General features: G+C 46.2%; 1 protein-coding gene across 3 annotated transcripts in view; it reads right to left on the bottom strand.

Annotated features, from left to right (window-relative positions):
* Window positions 1-890: 890 nt before the first annotated feature.
* Window positions 891-14765, bottom strand: part of ARMH4 (armadillo like helical domain containing 4) — a 71103-nt gene continuing 57228 nt past the window's right edge. Inside the window, exons 6-9 of one of the 3 annotated variants that reach the window (XM_054069021.1) lie at window positions 9018-9049; window positions 7917-8021; window positions 4491-4625; window positions 891-4267 (exon numbers count right to left, since the gene is read on the bottom strand). In XM_054069021.1, coding sequence (XP_053924996.1) covers window positions 4202-4267; window positions 4491-4625; window positions 7917-8021; window positions 9018-9049 — 338 coding nt within the window. In that variant the 3' untranslated portion in view covers window positions 891-4201. Of the gene's footprint in view, window positions 4271-4490; window positions 4626-7916; window positions 8022-9017; window positions 9050-14765 lie in introns of all 3 variants that reach the window. The other 2 variants (XM_054069020.1, XM_054069022.1) reach the window with 2 other exon arrangements.

Genomic DNA, 14765 nt, shown 5'->3' with positions numbered 1-14765 from the left:
GAGTTGAGGTTGTCCAGCCTGGAGAAGAGAAGGCTCTGGGGGGATCTTACAGCGTCCTTCCAGTACTGAAAGGGGCTCCAGGAAAGCTGGGGAAGGTCTATTTATCAGAGAATGCAGGGATAGGATGAGGGGGAACAGTTTTAAGCTGAAAGAGGGGAGATAGATGAGATCTTAGGAATGAATTGTTTACTGTGAGGGTGGTGAGGCACTGGCCCAGGTTGCCCAGAGAAGCAGTGGATGCCCCATCCCTGGAGGTGTTCAAGGCCAGGGTGGACGGGAGGTGACCCACTGGGAGGTATCCCTGCACAGGGCAGGGGGTTGGAACTGGATAATCTTTAAGGCCCCTTCCAACACAAACCATTCCATCATTCTATCATTCTATAAAAAGTATGTGTATCAGTCCATATCCTTGCATGCAATCACACAACGTGTGCACAGATGCCTGCAAAAAGGACTCAGAAGGCAATTATAAACTCATAATTATAAGCCCACCCACCTTTTACCACTCTAAAGTCTTTCCAATTCTTCTGCTTGGATCGCAGGTCCATCAAGTTGTGCCTGATGATATTCACCTGCAATAAGGCTGCTCTTTTACGAAACATTTGCAACATCTACATTCGAGAAGCAAAGCTCACCAGTGCCATACCTGACATCTTGGAAGCTGTGCGCACAGACTGAAAAAACTGGGAAAATTGGAGCCTACAGTCGATACCTACCTCCAGGTGAATCCTATCCATAATGTCTCAGGCTGAGGCTCCCCACTGCTTGTATCACACCTGCAAGCCCAACTCGAGTCCTTGCACTGACCACGCAGAATGGAAAAAGAAATGCAACACGTGAGTCTTCCAAGCAATCACTTCACAGCTTTATCCAAGAGACAGGGAAAGCCACAAATCACAGATCAGGAAGACAAGGCGCTTAAAGTCAGATATGATGGACAGCATTTTATTTCCCAAAGTTTTAATTTAACAAAGTGCTACATTCCATAGTTACAGTATGATGAGTTGTTCTTGTCCAAAATAGAAAACCACAAGAAAGCACGAGGACTGCTAATATCACTCTATGGAAGCAGTGCAGTCCGGAGAAACCTCATCTACGGTGAACATCTGGTGTAGGAGACACTTAAAAAAAATCAGCAGCTGTTGAATGCAGGTGCATTTCCCCAGGGCAAGAGCTGCACGTCAGGCAGGCTGGTTCCTCCCCTTGGAAATGGGGCAGCAGATGTCAAAGCAGTTGTGTGATGCCTACAATGAATTCTAACTTGTGCTATCGGGAAAACCCAAGACAGATGCAAGCGGCTCATCTTGTGCCGAGGCAAGAGATTATTATTGCTGCAGCAAAGTCAGCATCGCAGCTGTACCTTTGCATGAGGCCACAGCAGCATTAGCAGTGTCATGATCCACCTCTACATCCAGGGCCTTGCGGCTCACCCAGCACAGAAGATGAGGAGGGCACTTCTCGGCTGCTTTTCTTGTCTCTTTCAAAAGAATCTGCTTGTTTGGCAATGCAGAGGTACGAATTAAATCAATAGAGTGTTAAAAGACTGGAGGCTTCAGCTCCCACATGAAACCCTCCTCCCTGCCTGCAATCAGATCTCAAGCAAATGAATCAAACTCCAGGAGTTATACAGAGAATATTTTTAAAGGCCAAATCCAAAGTCTACTGGCCTTGGGTGCGAAGGGAAAGAGCTGAACGATACTTGTGCTTTAAGGGCCTGTAGAAATTGCACTGACACCAGGGGCACTGCAGAAGACTTTGTCCTTGGGTCCTTCATTGGGACCCTAGGTTGGGTTTGACTCCCTCTTGCCTCCCACTAAGAAGAACTAAGCTGAACTTGCCAGGAACAATACATCCTGGTTCTCAAAGCCGCAAGACAGCCAGAACACTCAACCAGACTGTTAACATCTCCCAAACAACTCCAAGCTCTAAGAGACTTAGGAATAAGAAGGAACTAGGGAGAGATCAGTCTGGAAGGAAAACTTCTTCCGATCACTTGTTACGGAACAAAGAGGCTTTAATTTTGGGAAGAGGCACCTGGGCTGCCAGCCAGTGCCTGTTAAAGACGTGGGGCTGCAAGGCAAAATTCTCCTGGTCAAAGTTTCAGGAACAAAAAGGGAGAGATGCAAGCACTGTGGAGCCCTGGCTGGGAAAGCCTGTCCTACAGGGATTAGGGTGTGAAGACTCCCCAGTATGTTGATGGTCCAGGTTTTACAGTGCTTCCCCCAAACTGCTTCCCATGCACTCGGCAGCATCAATGTGTGGGGGACCACGCACAGCTCTTCGAGTGGAAGACTAGCATCAGTAGCAGCATATAGCAGAATACAGGCTGTCCTGGCTGTCCTTCTCCAGGTGACTCAGTAGATGTGTGGGTAAGGCCTACAGGAAGCTACCTGGGCTCTGAAGAGCACTGCTTGTTTGGAGGTGAACGTCATGTTTGATGACTTCATGCCCCGAAGAGGCCCAGACGCTCTCAAGGGAGAACTGAGCTTCAGGAGGGTCTTCCAAATGTTCTCTCTACCTTGCAAACCCACTCACATGCCCACAAAACATTTGCTTACAATCATCTACATCTACCCCTCACAATCTGATAGGCTTTTTCACCTTTACAGGGAACGAAATCCTGCATGTGTGCCTCCTCAAACTCTCCTCCCTTCCACTTCTTCAAAGCCGCAGTGGGATTTAATCTCAGTGGATATGCAGTTTGGCCTTATTTGTCTACTCAGGTCTCCTCTGGCAACAGCCGTTACTCCTCGTATGAAGGATGATTCCCCACAGAACAATGATTCCCACCTCAGAAACATGAATGTTTTGCACAAAAGTCATTTCACAACTCGAAGCAAAGATAAAGTAACACAGCCCTTTTTCTAGTTATTTTGACAGCGTTTCTGTGCAAAGCAACATTAGTTTCCCCTGCTTGATTCCAGTAATGTCTCAGATGATGGCTATTTCCATCTGCAACCCAGTGCTAGCAGCACAGGGAGTGTGGCAGCTTGTCCTCACCCCATGCCAACCCTGGGCTTCACCTCCACAGCCCTCTGCAGCATCACCTTTTCCCTCATGGCCAAAGGTTCCCAGTGGGACCTTTTCACCTCCCCATAGCAGAAATCCCTCCAGCTGTGCCTGCTGCTGCTTTCCAAATTTAGCCATAAATCCCCCAAGACTGACAGCCACCCACTTCGTAGCCTTTGGTGCCTTTCTGCGTTTGGTTGTCTGGAGACAAGATGCATCCAGATCTCCCAAAGTGGGCCAGATCCTCTCTGAAAGCTGCGCGTGCTGTTCACGCAGCTTTCAGGAGCTGAAAATGTGATTTCCAGTGGGGAAAAGGGACAGATCCTCCACTTTCATCTTTATGTGAATGCAGCCTTGTGAAAGAGATGAACCCATAACTAGTGTCCTTCAAAGAGGAGGCAGAAGCTGAAGAAACCTCTGTCCTGCCTCTTCTCTTCCCCACTTGCGCACTGAACAATAGCTAAGAGAACCATACAAGACAGCCCTGGTATTTATTGTGCTGTAACAGACAGTGCTGGTTGCAAACGGACTAGGATTTTTGTTGTGAATCAAGTGTTGAGGCCATTCCTGTGTGTCTCCAAGAAGCACTGGAGCAGAGCTGAAGGAAGAAAGAAGGGGTGAGAGTCGAGGACCCAAGTGCAGAAATGTGCTTCAAACTCTATCAACAACACTGTACATGGGCACTTCTCAAGTGGCAAAGGATACAGTTCAACTGTATAACTCATTAATTAAGCAGAGCAGCTAATCTTAGCACTAATGAACTCTAGCTCAGGTAATGTAACATTAAAAATTAACAAATTGGACAGAAGTCATTCACGGTAAAGATTTCCATTCCCAGGGTAGGTGAGAGCTATTGTTATGATTAGATTACTGCCAGCCAGGACCAAAACAGGACACCAGGGTAATAGGAAAATAATCATCCATACGGATCAGCTCCAGCTGTAACAAGACGCGCTGTGGATTTGAATGAGGTGCCGGGTGCAAATGTGAAATCTCACTACTGTATCAAAACAAACATCACTGCGCGGTACACGTAGAGCATAGCATGCTGTTTCACCAGGGTGGTACCCACCACTGCTCGGTGGCTCAGGGCGGTGGAGAGCAGCGATGCAGTAGAAAGTCGCTAGTTCTTTTTCTCCCCCCTCCTTCTTTTTAAAAGTCACGGGCTATCACAAGGGCACTGCAGTTCGATTCAAAATTCATCTTCAGAGCTGTCAGCTAAGAGCATGACTCGGTCTTGCATGCTGTTAAATTCCCTCTGCTAGGAGAAGAAAAGAAATATTGAAGAGCTCCACGTGCAAAAAGGAAGTGAAGAGCATTCAGATCCCCCCCCACCCCCACCCCCCCAATGCTCTAACCAAGAGGTTCCAGGCACTTCAGCCCAGATGAACAATAACCATAACCAGACTGCACTTGCTTTACAGCCAAAATGGTTAACAGGAGCGTGGGTGGGATTTGGGTTCTCTTTACCGTAGCCATACCTTTCTTTTATGTCTCTTTGAGCCATTTCTCCTTCGGCGATTCATAATCTTAATGCTGTAGAGTGCTCCTAGGATAAAGAGGGCTCCGGCTATTCCGACTCCTACAGGAACCAGCATCCCCGACATGTATCCTGCCTACGCAGAAAAGAAAGAAGCAGAGCAACACTCAAAAGCCCATCCTTCCAGAGTCATTTTTCACCAGTCTAGGACTGCAATATATCCCTATGCTGCTTTCATCAAAGTTTACTGTATTTGAGTCCCTATCACCCACCTGCTCAGGATGAACCCCACTTCCAGGATCGCTAAGCAAGCCCTCAACCAGCCCCACTCCAGGACCAAGATGTTAACCACCACAACTCACTCACCAACAGCTCTTGTTAACAGATACCTCCCTGTGATAGCTGAGACACTGCAGTGTTTTCCCATCTTTTGGAGAGGAAACAAATTCAGTGCAGAGTTGCAAGTGCCTTTTAAGATGAGTGCACGTGTGATGGGAAACCTCAACTGCCACGAACAGGTGACCTTGAGCCACAACAAAGACATGTGCAGACCCAAATATCTTCACTACACACCATGTAGAGTAGGTTTAGTGCCGCTCTGAGTTCCCCAGGTACCACCAACATAAATCAAGGAATGACTACACGTCTGCCCACATACAACAGAGCTCAATCCAGAGAGCCAAGAGCTGCCGTTATGCTTTTCGGAATGAATTTGGACTAGCAGCTACCCATAGCTCTCTGCATCATCCCGCAGCCCTTGGGGCAGCAGGAGAAGGCAGAGAAGAGCGTGGTGCAGGCAGAAGAGACAGCGTGTAAGAGGCAAAACAGCAGCCAGAGGGTGGGCAGAACGAGTGAGAGGCTGTTTTCAGAGAACAGCTGCACTGACCTCCAAGATGGTCAGAGATGCTGACCTCCGTCCCGTGAATGGGAAAATGACCCAGCATCTCCTGGCCAACTCTGGTGGCTGGAGTGTGTCTTACTGCGGCCAAACTGCTAAATACGCTTCCAGTAAAGAGTATTATGTAGCTTCCACACTTCTCAGAGACACATTGGCATGGGAAAGCAAGTGCCTTGGGACAACAGTGCTGTATTGCAGCATGGGGACAGCAGAAGCTGTACTCAACACCCGCACCAGGGTTGCTGAAGGAGCTGAAGTGCAAGGCCAGGCTGTGCTCACATCTTATAGGAAGAAGAACCAATTTGCCCTCTCTCTGCCCAGCCCAGCCTGAGCCTCCTTGGCTTTGTACTCAAGATCTTTGGACTCTTGCTTTGCGTGGGAAGGGGTCACTTGCATGAGCAGGATAATGACATGTCCTGACATTAATTAGCACGAGTAATTTAAGATTACACTTTTAAAAAACTGAAATTACACATGTAAACATTTTAAATCCTTTGGAAAATATTCCCAAGTGCTTGTTATTTTATAGTTTACTGTTTGAAATTAAAATTAACTCTAATTTTAAAGTGCCAGATTCCTTCAGCATCCTCACTTAATTCAGGCTGTGGGGAATCAATGGAGCAAGGGAAGCAGGTACAGACTGGCTTCCTCTCGTTAGCACTGCCTTCATTCACACTGCAGCAACAGAATCCTCTGCTGTGGCACTACAACTCTACCCTTCCCCATCTACACCTCCCAAAACAGATTTCACACCTGCCAAGGGACACATGCACAATTCCAAGGACTATTAGACAGCTCAGTCCATTGCTAACATCCTCTCTTCTTCAGCTGCATTCCCAAACTGCAACACAGGCTTACACCGTAATTGCTTTGCTGCCATAATCCACTGAGTTGGGGAAAAGAAAGACCTATTCAGCGTGCGCTGCCCTGGCTTCGTAGGCTTACCTGGAGAATGAAAACAACTGCTTTAATCTAGGGCAGATCCAAGGCTAACAAGGGTTGGTTTGCTCACCCAAACCCCTCCAGATCCTGCCTGGCATTTTAAATAGTAACAACTTCATGCCTGGATCCCGAGGCTTGAGGAATCCTCAGCTGCTTTGTGCAGGTTCCCAGAACGCCCTCCCAGAAAACGCAGCCCTGCTCAGCCCACACGCTTGTGGTGAGGCTGCGTTCCTGCACTCTAGTCCCCAAAACAGGAGGTTAGTGAGAGCATAGCTAATAGACTGTGTTTCCACAAGGCAATTAAGGTGCCTTAATTGGGTGACCTAATTAGTGCAGCGTGTTTTTTTCTATTCCTGGAACTTTGCTGCTGGCACAGGCAGCAAAGGGAGCCTGGAAATCACTTTTAGCTGCTGCCCAGCTGAGTTTCCATATTAGAAATCAATGGTTTTTAATATGGTGAACTTTCCAGCCCACCCATGAGCCTTCATCACGCCTGGCCAGTTCACACCTTTTTATAGGCTTTCCCGAACAGCCGAACCAATGATTTTTATCCCAAAAGCCTGTGATGTGAAGGAGATCCAGGACCTGTTCTCCCAGCCCTTGTGTGTCACACAGCCCAACTCAGGAGGGCTTCTGCACTTGCCCAGTAGGTTACCCCATTTCACAGGCAGCTCTGAAGGCACATTTTTACCCTTTGCCCATGTGGAAGATACTAAGGATGCTTTTAATACACCCAATCCACGACCATGCCCTTCCTGGCTCCACTCGACTACGAGATAACAGCAACAGAGGACTTCAGAGGAACCTCATGTCCATTGTTCCACAATATTTGCACAGTGTTTGCAGAACATCGGATATAAATCTGTCGCTGATCCCTCCTCCTTGTCCCATACTCCCTACAGTCTTCCCTCCCTCACAGGGCAGCCCTGATGGACAGAGGAGGATACATCTTTCAGGGATGGGGCCATCATGTGCCAGGATACTCTTTCTGGATGGTGGGACTGTAAAATAGTGAGGACAGGGCTCTGCTGTCAGCAAATGAGAGAGGCACATTTTATGTCTGGTGGTGATAAACTCAACAAGGAAAAGGAGGAAACAGGTTTATTTGGGAGCGAGTTGCTTTATCAGCATTTGGTTGGAGGTTAGGGAGTGGTTTTTGTTGGGCTTTCTTGTTGGGAAAATGTGAGCAAAGTGAAAGATCTGCCTTCACACATCTACTGTTCCCCACAGGGGGGAGATGGCTCAGGGCCAAGCATCTCTTTCAAGTGGACAACAGAAGAGACCCAGCTACACCCAAGCTTGTGCTGGGCACTGCCATGCAGTCCAACATCTACCTGCAAGAGGTTCAGACTCTACAGAGCACTCTGTGGGAGACTGGAACATGCACCTCGCTCTGCAATGGGGAAGGACAGAGGAAGCCAAAGAGGTGCCAAGAGGAAAGAAGTGAAAGCTATGGCTTCAGTGAGAAGATGCCTGATGCCCCTCAGCTTGTGTTGTGCCTCCTAGGGTAGGGTTGGCATGTGCAGGTGACCCGTGCATGCTACATTCACTCCAGGCACTCAACCAATCTTGGTGTCTGCTTTTTACCTTCATCGGGAAAACCATTCTCTGTCCTTTCAGCATTCTCTCTGGCTGAATTCCAGGCCAAGGTGCTCTGCTATGAGCATAGATCACACTAGACATGCCTCCTTCCTATTGTGGGCAGAAAAGCAATTCAACAAGGGCTAGGCAGGAACCCACCTTAAACCCTTCCAGTCCCCAGTCCTGGACAATAGATACCCAGACCCCACCTCTCTGCTCAGACATGATGGAATGGTGCTGCTGAAATGTGATGGGGATGATGTGGGACAGCTGGGCTCACTGGGTGACAATCTGCTTAAACTTAGAGATGTGTTTACACGGGCTGGAGTTTCCTATCAAGTCATTATTCCTTGTGATGTTTTTTTCTTTATCTGCTAACTCTGATCCTGTTGAAGAATTTTCAAGCCATGATGAGTCACAAAATATTCTTGCCTTTAAACACTACTGTCACCTCATTTCTAGCTTCATGGCTTTGCTTTCATCAACACAACGTTTGGAAGGCTTCACAACCATTTCAAAATGTTAATATATGCTCTAGGGCAGCAGAGCCTAAAATGCCATCACTGCCTGCAACTGGCACGACTCTTCGATTCCATGTACCACCACGCTGTAATGTTAGGGAGAAAAGATCAGGGCTGTTATCTTTACAGTCTTCCTGTGTTTGCTTTTTCTTTACAGGAATTTGCAGCTCTTCTTGCATGTGGAGGCAGGAAAGGTCTCATCCAGAGGCAGGACATGCAACCTCACACTTTGCTGCAGGAGGGGTCCCAAACCAAGTTTAGGACTTGGAGAAAAGGGGTAGAGGAAAGTTAGAGGACAACTAAAAAAAACTAACTTGCATAGCCTGAAGAGGTTATTTTCTAGCACAGAGAAGTCTATCAAATACCCCTGTCCCTCCTTCTGCTCTTAGTTACTACTACTCTGGGATGTATTGTGGATTTACCCCACTATATACAAGAGCAGCATCTGTTTCATTGCCTCCCAGGGAAAATTTTAAGCCCCTCCTCAATTGTCTTTGTACAGATAATGAACTGTACTGACAAGAGTTTATTTCTGCTGGTAAAAATGTTTTTGCTTGTAAAGTAATTGAAACACTGAGTGTCCTACCTTATCTTTCAGCTTCTCCATCCAGCTTCTCACTGAAAAATAAGACAAAAAAAGCTATAAAAGCTGTTATCATGTTACATTAATTAGTAGTGAATGATCATAATAGTATTAAAATAGACGCTAATTAACTTGACAAGATGATAACACTTGTCATTAGATTCCCTCTCTTCTCATTCATGAAAAAGAATGAAAGCAGCAGATCAACACGAGAAACTCTTCAAGTGAGATGGCAGGCAAGAAGCTCGCTTTTGCCTGCGCAGTTCATATCTTCAGAGTGATTAAAAAAGGAAGACGAAAAACAGTATTTCAGGTTGTGGAGTTTTAGCCAGTACAGTGGGATGTCTGACAAGGAGAAAATCTTACAGCGTAGCTCTCCCTTTCCACTGGGCTCCTCCACATAGATTTTCTTCCCTCTATTTGGCACAGCCTGGAATGATGCCTAAGAAAGTATTATTCCCTGTCTTTCATCCGTTTGATTTTCTGGAAGCAGCCACTGCCTGCTCTGGGAAGTCACCAGATAACATGTGAGGAGTGGGCAGCCCAGAAGGCCAACTGCATCCTGGGCTGCATCCAAAGCAGCGTGGCCAGCAGGGCGAGGGAGGGGATTCTGCCCCTCTGTTCCTCTCCTGTGAGACCTCACCTGGAGTATTGTGTTCAGTTCTGGAATCCTCAACATAAAAAGGAGATGGAGCTGTTGGAACGGGTCCAGAGGAGGGCTACAAAGATGATTGTAGGGCTGGAGCACCTCCCATATGCGGACATATGGAAACTGAATCATTTTAATAGGTTCAAAGCGATCTGAATACTCTCTTTTTAACTATTAGTAACAGAAATGTTTCCTAACAGCGGGATCACAAATTATCTAGAATTGGAAAAAAGTGTGAAAGAGGCACAGGAGCATACATGAAAACTCACCTTTCCCTCATGGGTAGCTAGGAAATAAAAGGAGTTATCCAGGAGATGTACTCAGACACCCACAGCACTAGAAGAGGACAAGATGTCTACCGTTATCAACTCTTCCCACCATCATTCCTTTCCTGCATGGACTAAGCTGTCATAAACTCAATTTATGAAGGTGCTATCACCATCACCCTCTGACAGCGCAAGCCTGCATGTCCTGAATTTCATTCCAAGGGGAATAACAGAGATGAAAGAAATGCATGGTTCCCCTGGGCTGGTTATTTAGCTGGGTTTCTAGATGTAACACCAAAACAAAACACTAGGTGTAAACATCACTTAGACTATCAAGGGGAGTCCCTGTGCCTCTGCCTTGCTGACAGGCATGGGAGAGAGCAAACACTGGGAAAATTCTGCTTAAAAACACAAACATTGCAAACCAAAGGAATTCATCCCAAAATACTTGCCAAACAACCTTCTCATGACTGATGTTTAACGATGCTGTTGTATTCCATTCCAGGCTCCCAGGAGGAGCAGTGATGGTGACTCAAGTCACATAGTGACAATCGCAGCTTTAAAGCCACAGCGCCCGTTTTGAAGATTTGGACTGATGTCACAGAATCTTAGAACGGTTTGGGTTGGAAGGAATATTCAAGCTCATCCAGTTCCAAGCCCCCTGCCATGGGCAGGGACACTTCCCACTGGATCAGGTTGCTCCAAGCCCCATCCAACCTGGCCTTGAACACCTCCAGGGATGGGGCAGACATGACTTCTCTGGGCAAACTATGCCAGGGCCTCACCACCCTCACAGGAAAACATTTCTTCCTAATATCTCATCTAAATTTCCCCTCTTTCAGCTGACAACCATTCCCTCTCACCCTATCCTTGCCCTCCCTGATAAAAAGCCTCTCCCCAGCTTTTCTGGAGCCCCCTTTAAGTACTGAAAGGCTGCTATAAGATCTCCCTGGACACCTTATGTCCTCCATGCACATCCAGACAGCTACATACATACACACAGTGCGTGCACGTAGCCACTTCAAGCTGCTGTGATGCCTGGTTGGCCCCAAATCAAGCTAAGCACAAAGCCTATTTTTACATGTCTTTCACAATAACTATATGGGATCAGTGACCTCGTCAATAGTTGACCCACTTTCTTGCAGCTGAACAGCAACAGTGCCTTTACAGCAGCAATTAACTCCAATGTATTTCTGACAAGTCATAGGCAGGAACTCATCTAATAACATTCTACTACCGACTTCCAATGAACACAAATTCTGGCTTTGTTCCCCTCTGTTCCACAAAATGACAGCGGTACGTCTGTTGGGACCCATTGACATTACCGTGCAAATCTTTATCTGCTGTTTATACAATTGCTCGTTATTAAAACTGACCTTGTTATCAGCCATGTAGAGCATGTCTGAGACCTTTGTGCATCAGCCTAAGCCACAGAAAAAAACAATACGACATGAATTCTCCCAAACTGGATGCCTATCCGAGAGATGTTCTAATGCAGGCACAAGCTGTCTCGCTGGGTGACAGCCTCTGACCTGGACTAGAGGAAAATAACGGTCCCAAGTTTGAGACTTTAAGGCAGGAGGAGGTCAAAAACCTGACTGGCCGGACTGCACCGGTGTGTGGCGGCAGCAGGTCCAGCTCTCCTGGGCAGGAATAGAGAGCACAGAGCAGCAGCAGCCCTGCTGCAGTCAGTCAGGCTGTGGCCGTTGACAAGTCAAGGAGCACCGGATTACCCTGAATTACAAACCTTTTGTCACTAATAGACAAAACTGTTTTAATACCTTTGTGAAAACGATAAGCCGTTGTGTCATTAAAACCAAGCACTTGCTGCTCCAATTCTTTACCCATATGCAGACACTACGAGGCGTGGGTAGGAGATAAAGCACTTTTTCAAGTCAGAATTGATATCTATATGAAATGGCTACTATCAATTAATTCTAGACTTCAGACTATAATTATGCACCATCATCCATTATTAATATTCTGAACTCGATCTTGAATGAGGAATATTGCGGATGGTACCTCCTCATAAAAATGCAATGCTCTCCAAAAACACTAAGTGACTCACCAACGAGGCCAAATAATTAGTAACAAATACATCTAAGCCCATGTATTTTTCATCATATTGTTTTTTTTTCTTCCCTGATCACTGAACATCCAGAACAAATGAAACAGTATCTGGGTGTGAAGTTATTATACTAACAAGCATCTGCAGTGCTGGCTCATCTTCCATGGTATTTTAAGGACAGTGACGAGTCCAAACTCTCTGCCTCGGCTTAATTTCGATCCCTTGGTTTTCTGGGGACCTGAGTTAGATGAGTGTGGAGCACTCCTGAAAATTACATGCATAATCTGACATTTCCTCAGGGATTTATATAATGTCTGCATCTCTGCAAATTAATTTTAGATAACATATAGCTTAAGATTAAGCAGGTCAGCAGCACAGAGCAGGACGAGTGTCTGGCATTGCAGGCAGAGAAGCCCAGGATGAATTCAGACAGTTACAGATATACTATGCTATTTTTAATCCTTTTTACCCAGCTTTCCCCCCAGCAATTAAGAAGCCACAGTGTCAATCAAAGAAGTTAGGCTAATTCGCAGAGGTAAGCAACAGCCTGTGGCACCTGCCTGGCCTTTCCTTGGAGGAGCCTGGTCCAAAGGGACAGTCAAACACCCCCATGAGCAAAACCTTCTGCTAGTTCAAGTTTTGCCAGACACAGGCTGAAGGCTGAGGAGAGGGGCAATAGGTGACATCTGAGGATCTGCAGTACAGCCATCACCCAACATCTCTTCTCACCACTGAACTCTCCAATGCTATAAACCCAAACTAATCCTCGTGGGAGATTGTTCTACGTGTTCCTATCCCTCTCCTTTCCACTCTGTCCTACAGCTTTGCATCTCCTACAAGAATAGATTCAGACAGCTTAGTCAAGCTGTTCATGAGATTTTTTTGTGGGGCTCTTCTTTACAAAGGGTGTAATGACTTATACTTTACAACAGAGAATCAAAGGGGAAGAGGTTTGGAAGCTGTCTCCAAGTACCCCCTGACAATGAAGTGTTTGCATGATTTATATCATGGGAAATCCAGTATTTCTGGGTGAGGCACTGGCCCAGGTTGCCCAGGGCAGTTGTGGTTGCCCCCTCCCTGGAAGTGTTCAAGGCCAGGTTGGATGGGGCCTTGAGGAGCCTGATCCAGTGGGATGTGTCCCCCTCCACAGGCAGATAATCTTTAAGGTCCCTTCCAACCCAAACCATTCTATGATTCTACAATTTCTCACTTTTGACCAGAGAAAATGAAATGAGGTAACATGACAGACCTTATCAACTGCAAGTCTAAACCACCGTCTGACACTCTCCTCTGAAGGAAGAGCTTGACCTCTTGGTGCTCTGCCCAGGGATCTTGCAGCATCCCGAGTTTACAGTCCTGCAAAGTCTTGCTACAAACAACTCACCTGACAAGAGAGGGAATGTTAACTGAGGAAAAAAATCTGGAAAAAACCCACAAAACATTTACTACACAATAAGTCCCATGGCTACTTGTGCATCCCCGACATGGAAAAAAATGGGTCCACATGTACCATTATGAGTCGTGCTCTCCCTCCCCGAGCCCTTACCAGGGGCTACTATGCACAACCTCACTTCTTGTTGCTCTTAAAGGACTGTCCATCTTCAAATAAGTTCTTCTTTACTGGTCAGGTCTCTTGAACCCCTTTTTGTTCTGGAAGCTGTAGGGCGCTGGATGCCAGAGCCTTTAAGTTTCACTGTAACACCATCAAATCTCTTGGCAAACGTTTTTCCCTGATTCCCTCACCACCCCTGTCTGAAATCGGGAGCACAAGTCCTCTGGGCTCCATGCTTTGCCAAATTTTAGTAATCCTAATTGCCTAATTATCCACTCCAATGCAACAATAAAGATGCTTAATAATTCTGTTCACTTCTTATTCATTCTCTCCCTTCTCAGATAAGAAAACGGAAAGACTTTACCTTCTGGTGGAGATTATGATCAATTATTCATGCCCTCCTGCCATCATTTCTGTCTCCCCCTTGTATACCCTGCTGCTTTATCTTGTCACTTTAGTTTCATCTTATCACATAGTTTAATTATATTCCCATTTTTAATCATGATCTAGAGCAATTCTGGTTTTCCATGGCAAAACCAGCACATTATCCCTCTACTCTGTACATCTCGCTGTATTTTCAAATCCAGCATTTACATCTTCATTCTAAAACTTCATCTTGATATGAATCTGTACACCCAGCACCTTTTCTTTTAACTGTTCTCCACCATGACCAGATCAGCGGTGAAAATGTGGCACCCAAGCTCCTATACACTCTCCAAAGGGCAGAGAAAAGGACTGAGGGTGGTTTTATGGTTAAGCTGGAGCCCAGGTAACATGACTTGATCACTGGATCTGTAATTTCTTAAATGCAATAGGCTGACAGAGCTGCACCAAGCTTTATTCATGGAAATGAGAAAATATCAGTCACCTCTATACGCTCAGGGCATCCAGAAATTTTGAGCTATCAGCTACTGCTAATTCATAGACTCATAGAATTGTTAGGTTGGAAAAGACCTTCGAGATCATTGAGTCCAACTGTACCTGTCCACTACTAAATCATACCCCTGAGCACTTCACCTACCAGCCTTTTAAATCCCTCCAGGGATGGAGACTCAATCACCCCCCTGGGCAGCCTCTGAGAGTGCCTGAGAACCCTTTCAGGGAAGAAATATTTCATAATATCCTATCTAAACCTCCCTGGATGCAGCTTGAGTCCATTTCTTCTTGTCTTATCACTTGTTATTTAGGAAAAGAGAGCAGCACCTCCTTTCAGGCA

This window comes from Cuculus canorus, chromosome 5, assembly GCF_017976375.1.
Source record: "Cuculus canorus isolate bCucCan1 chromosome 5, bCucCan1.pri, whole genome shotgun sequence".
Taxonomy (NCBI): Eukaryota; Metazoa; Chordata; class Aves; order Cuculiformes; family Cuculidae; genus Cuculus; species Cuculus canorus.
Note: the sequence above shows the minus strand (reverse complement) of the source record. Positions and strands in the feature narration are given on the sequence as shown.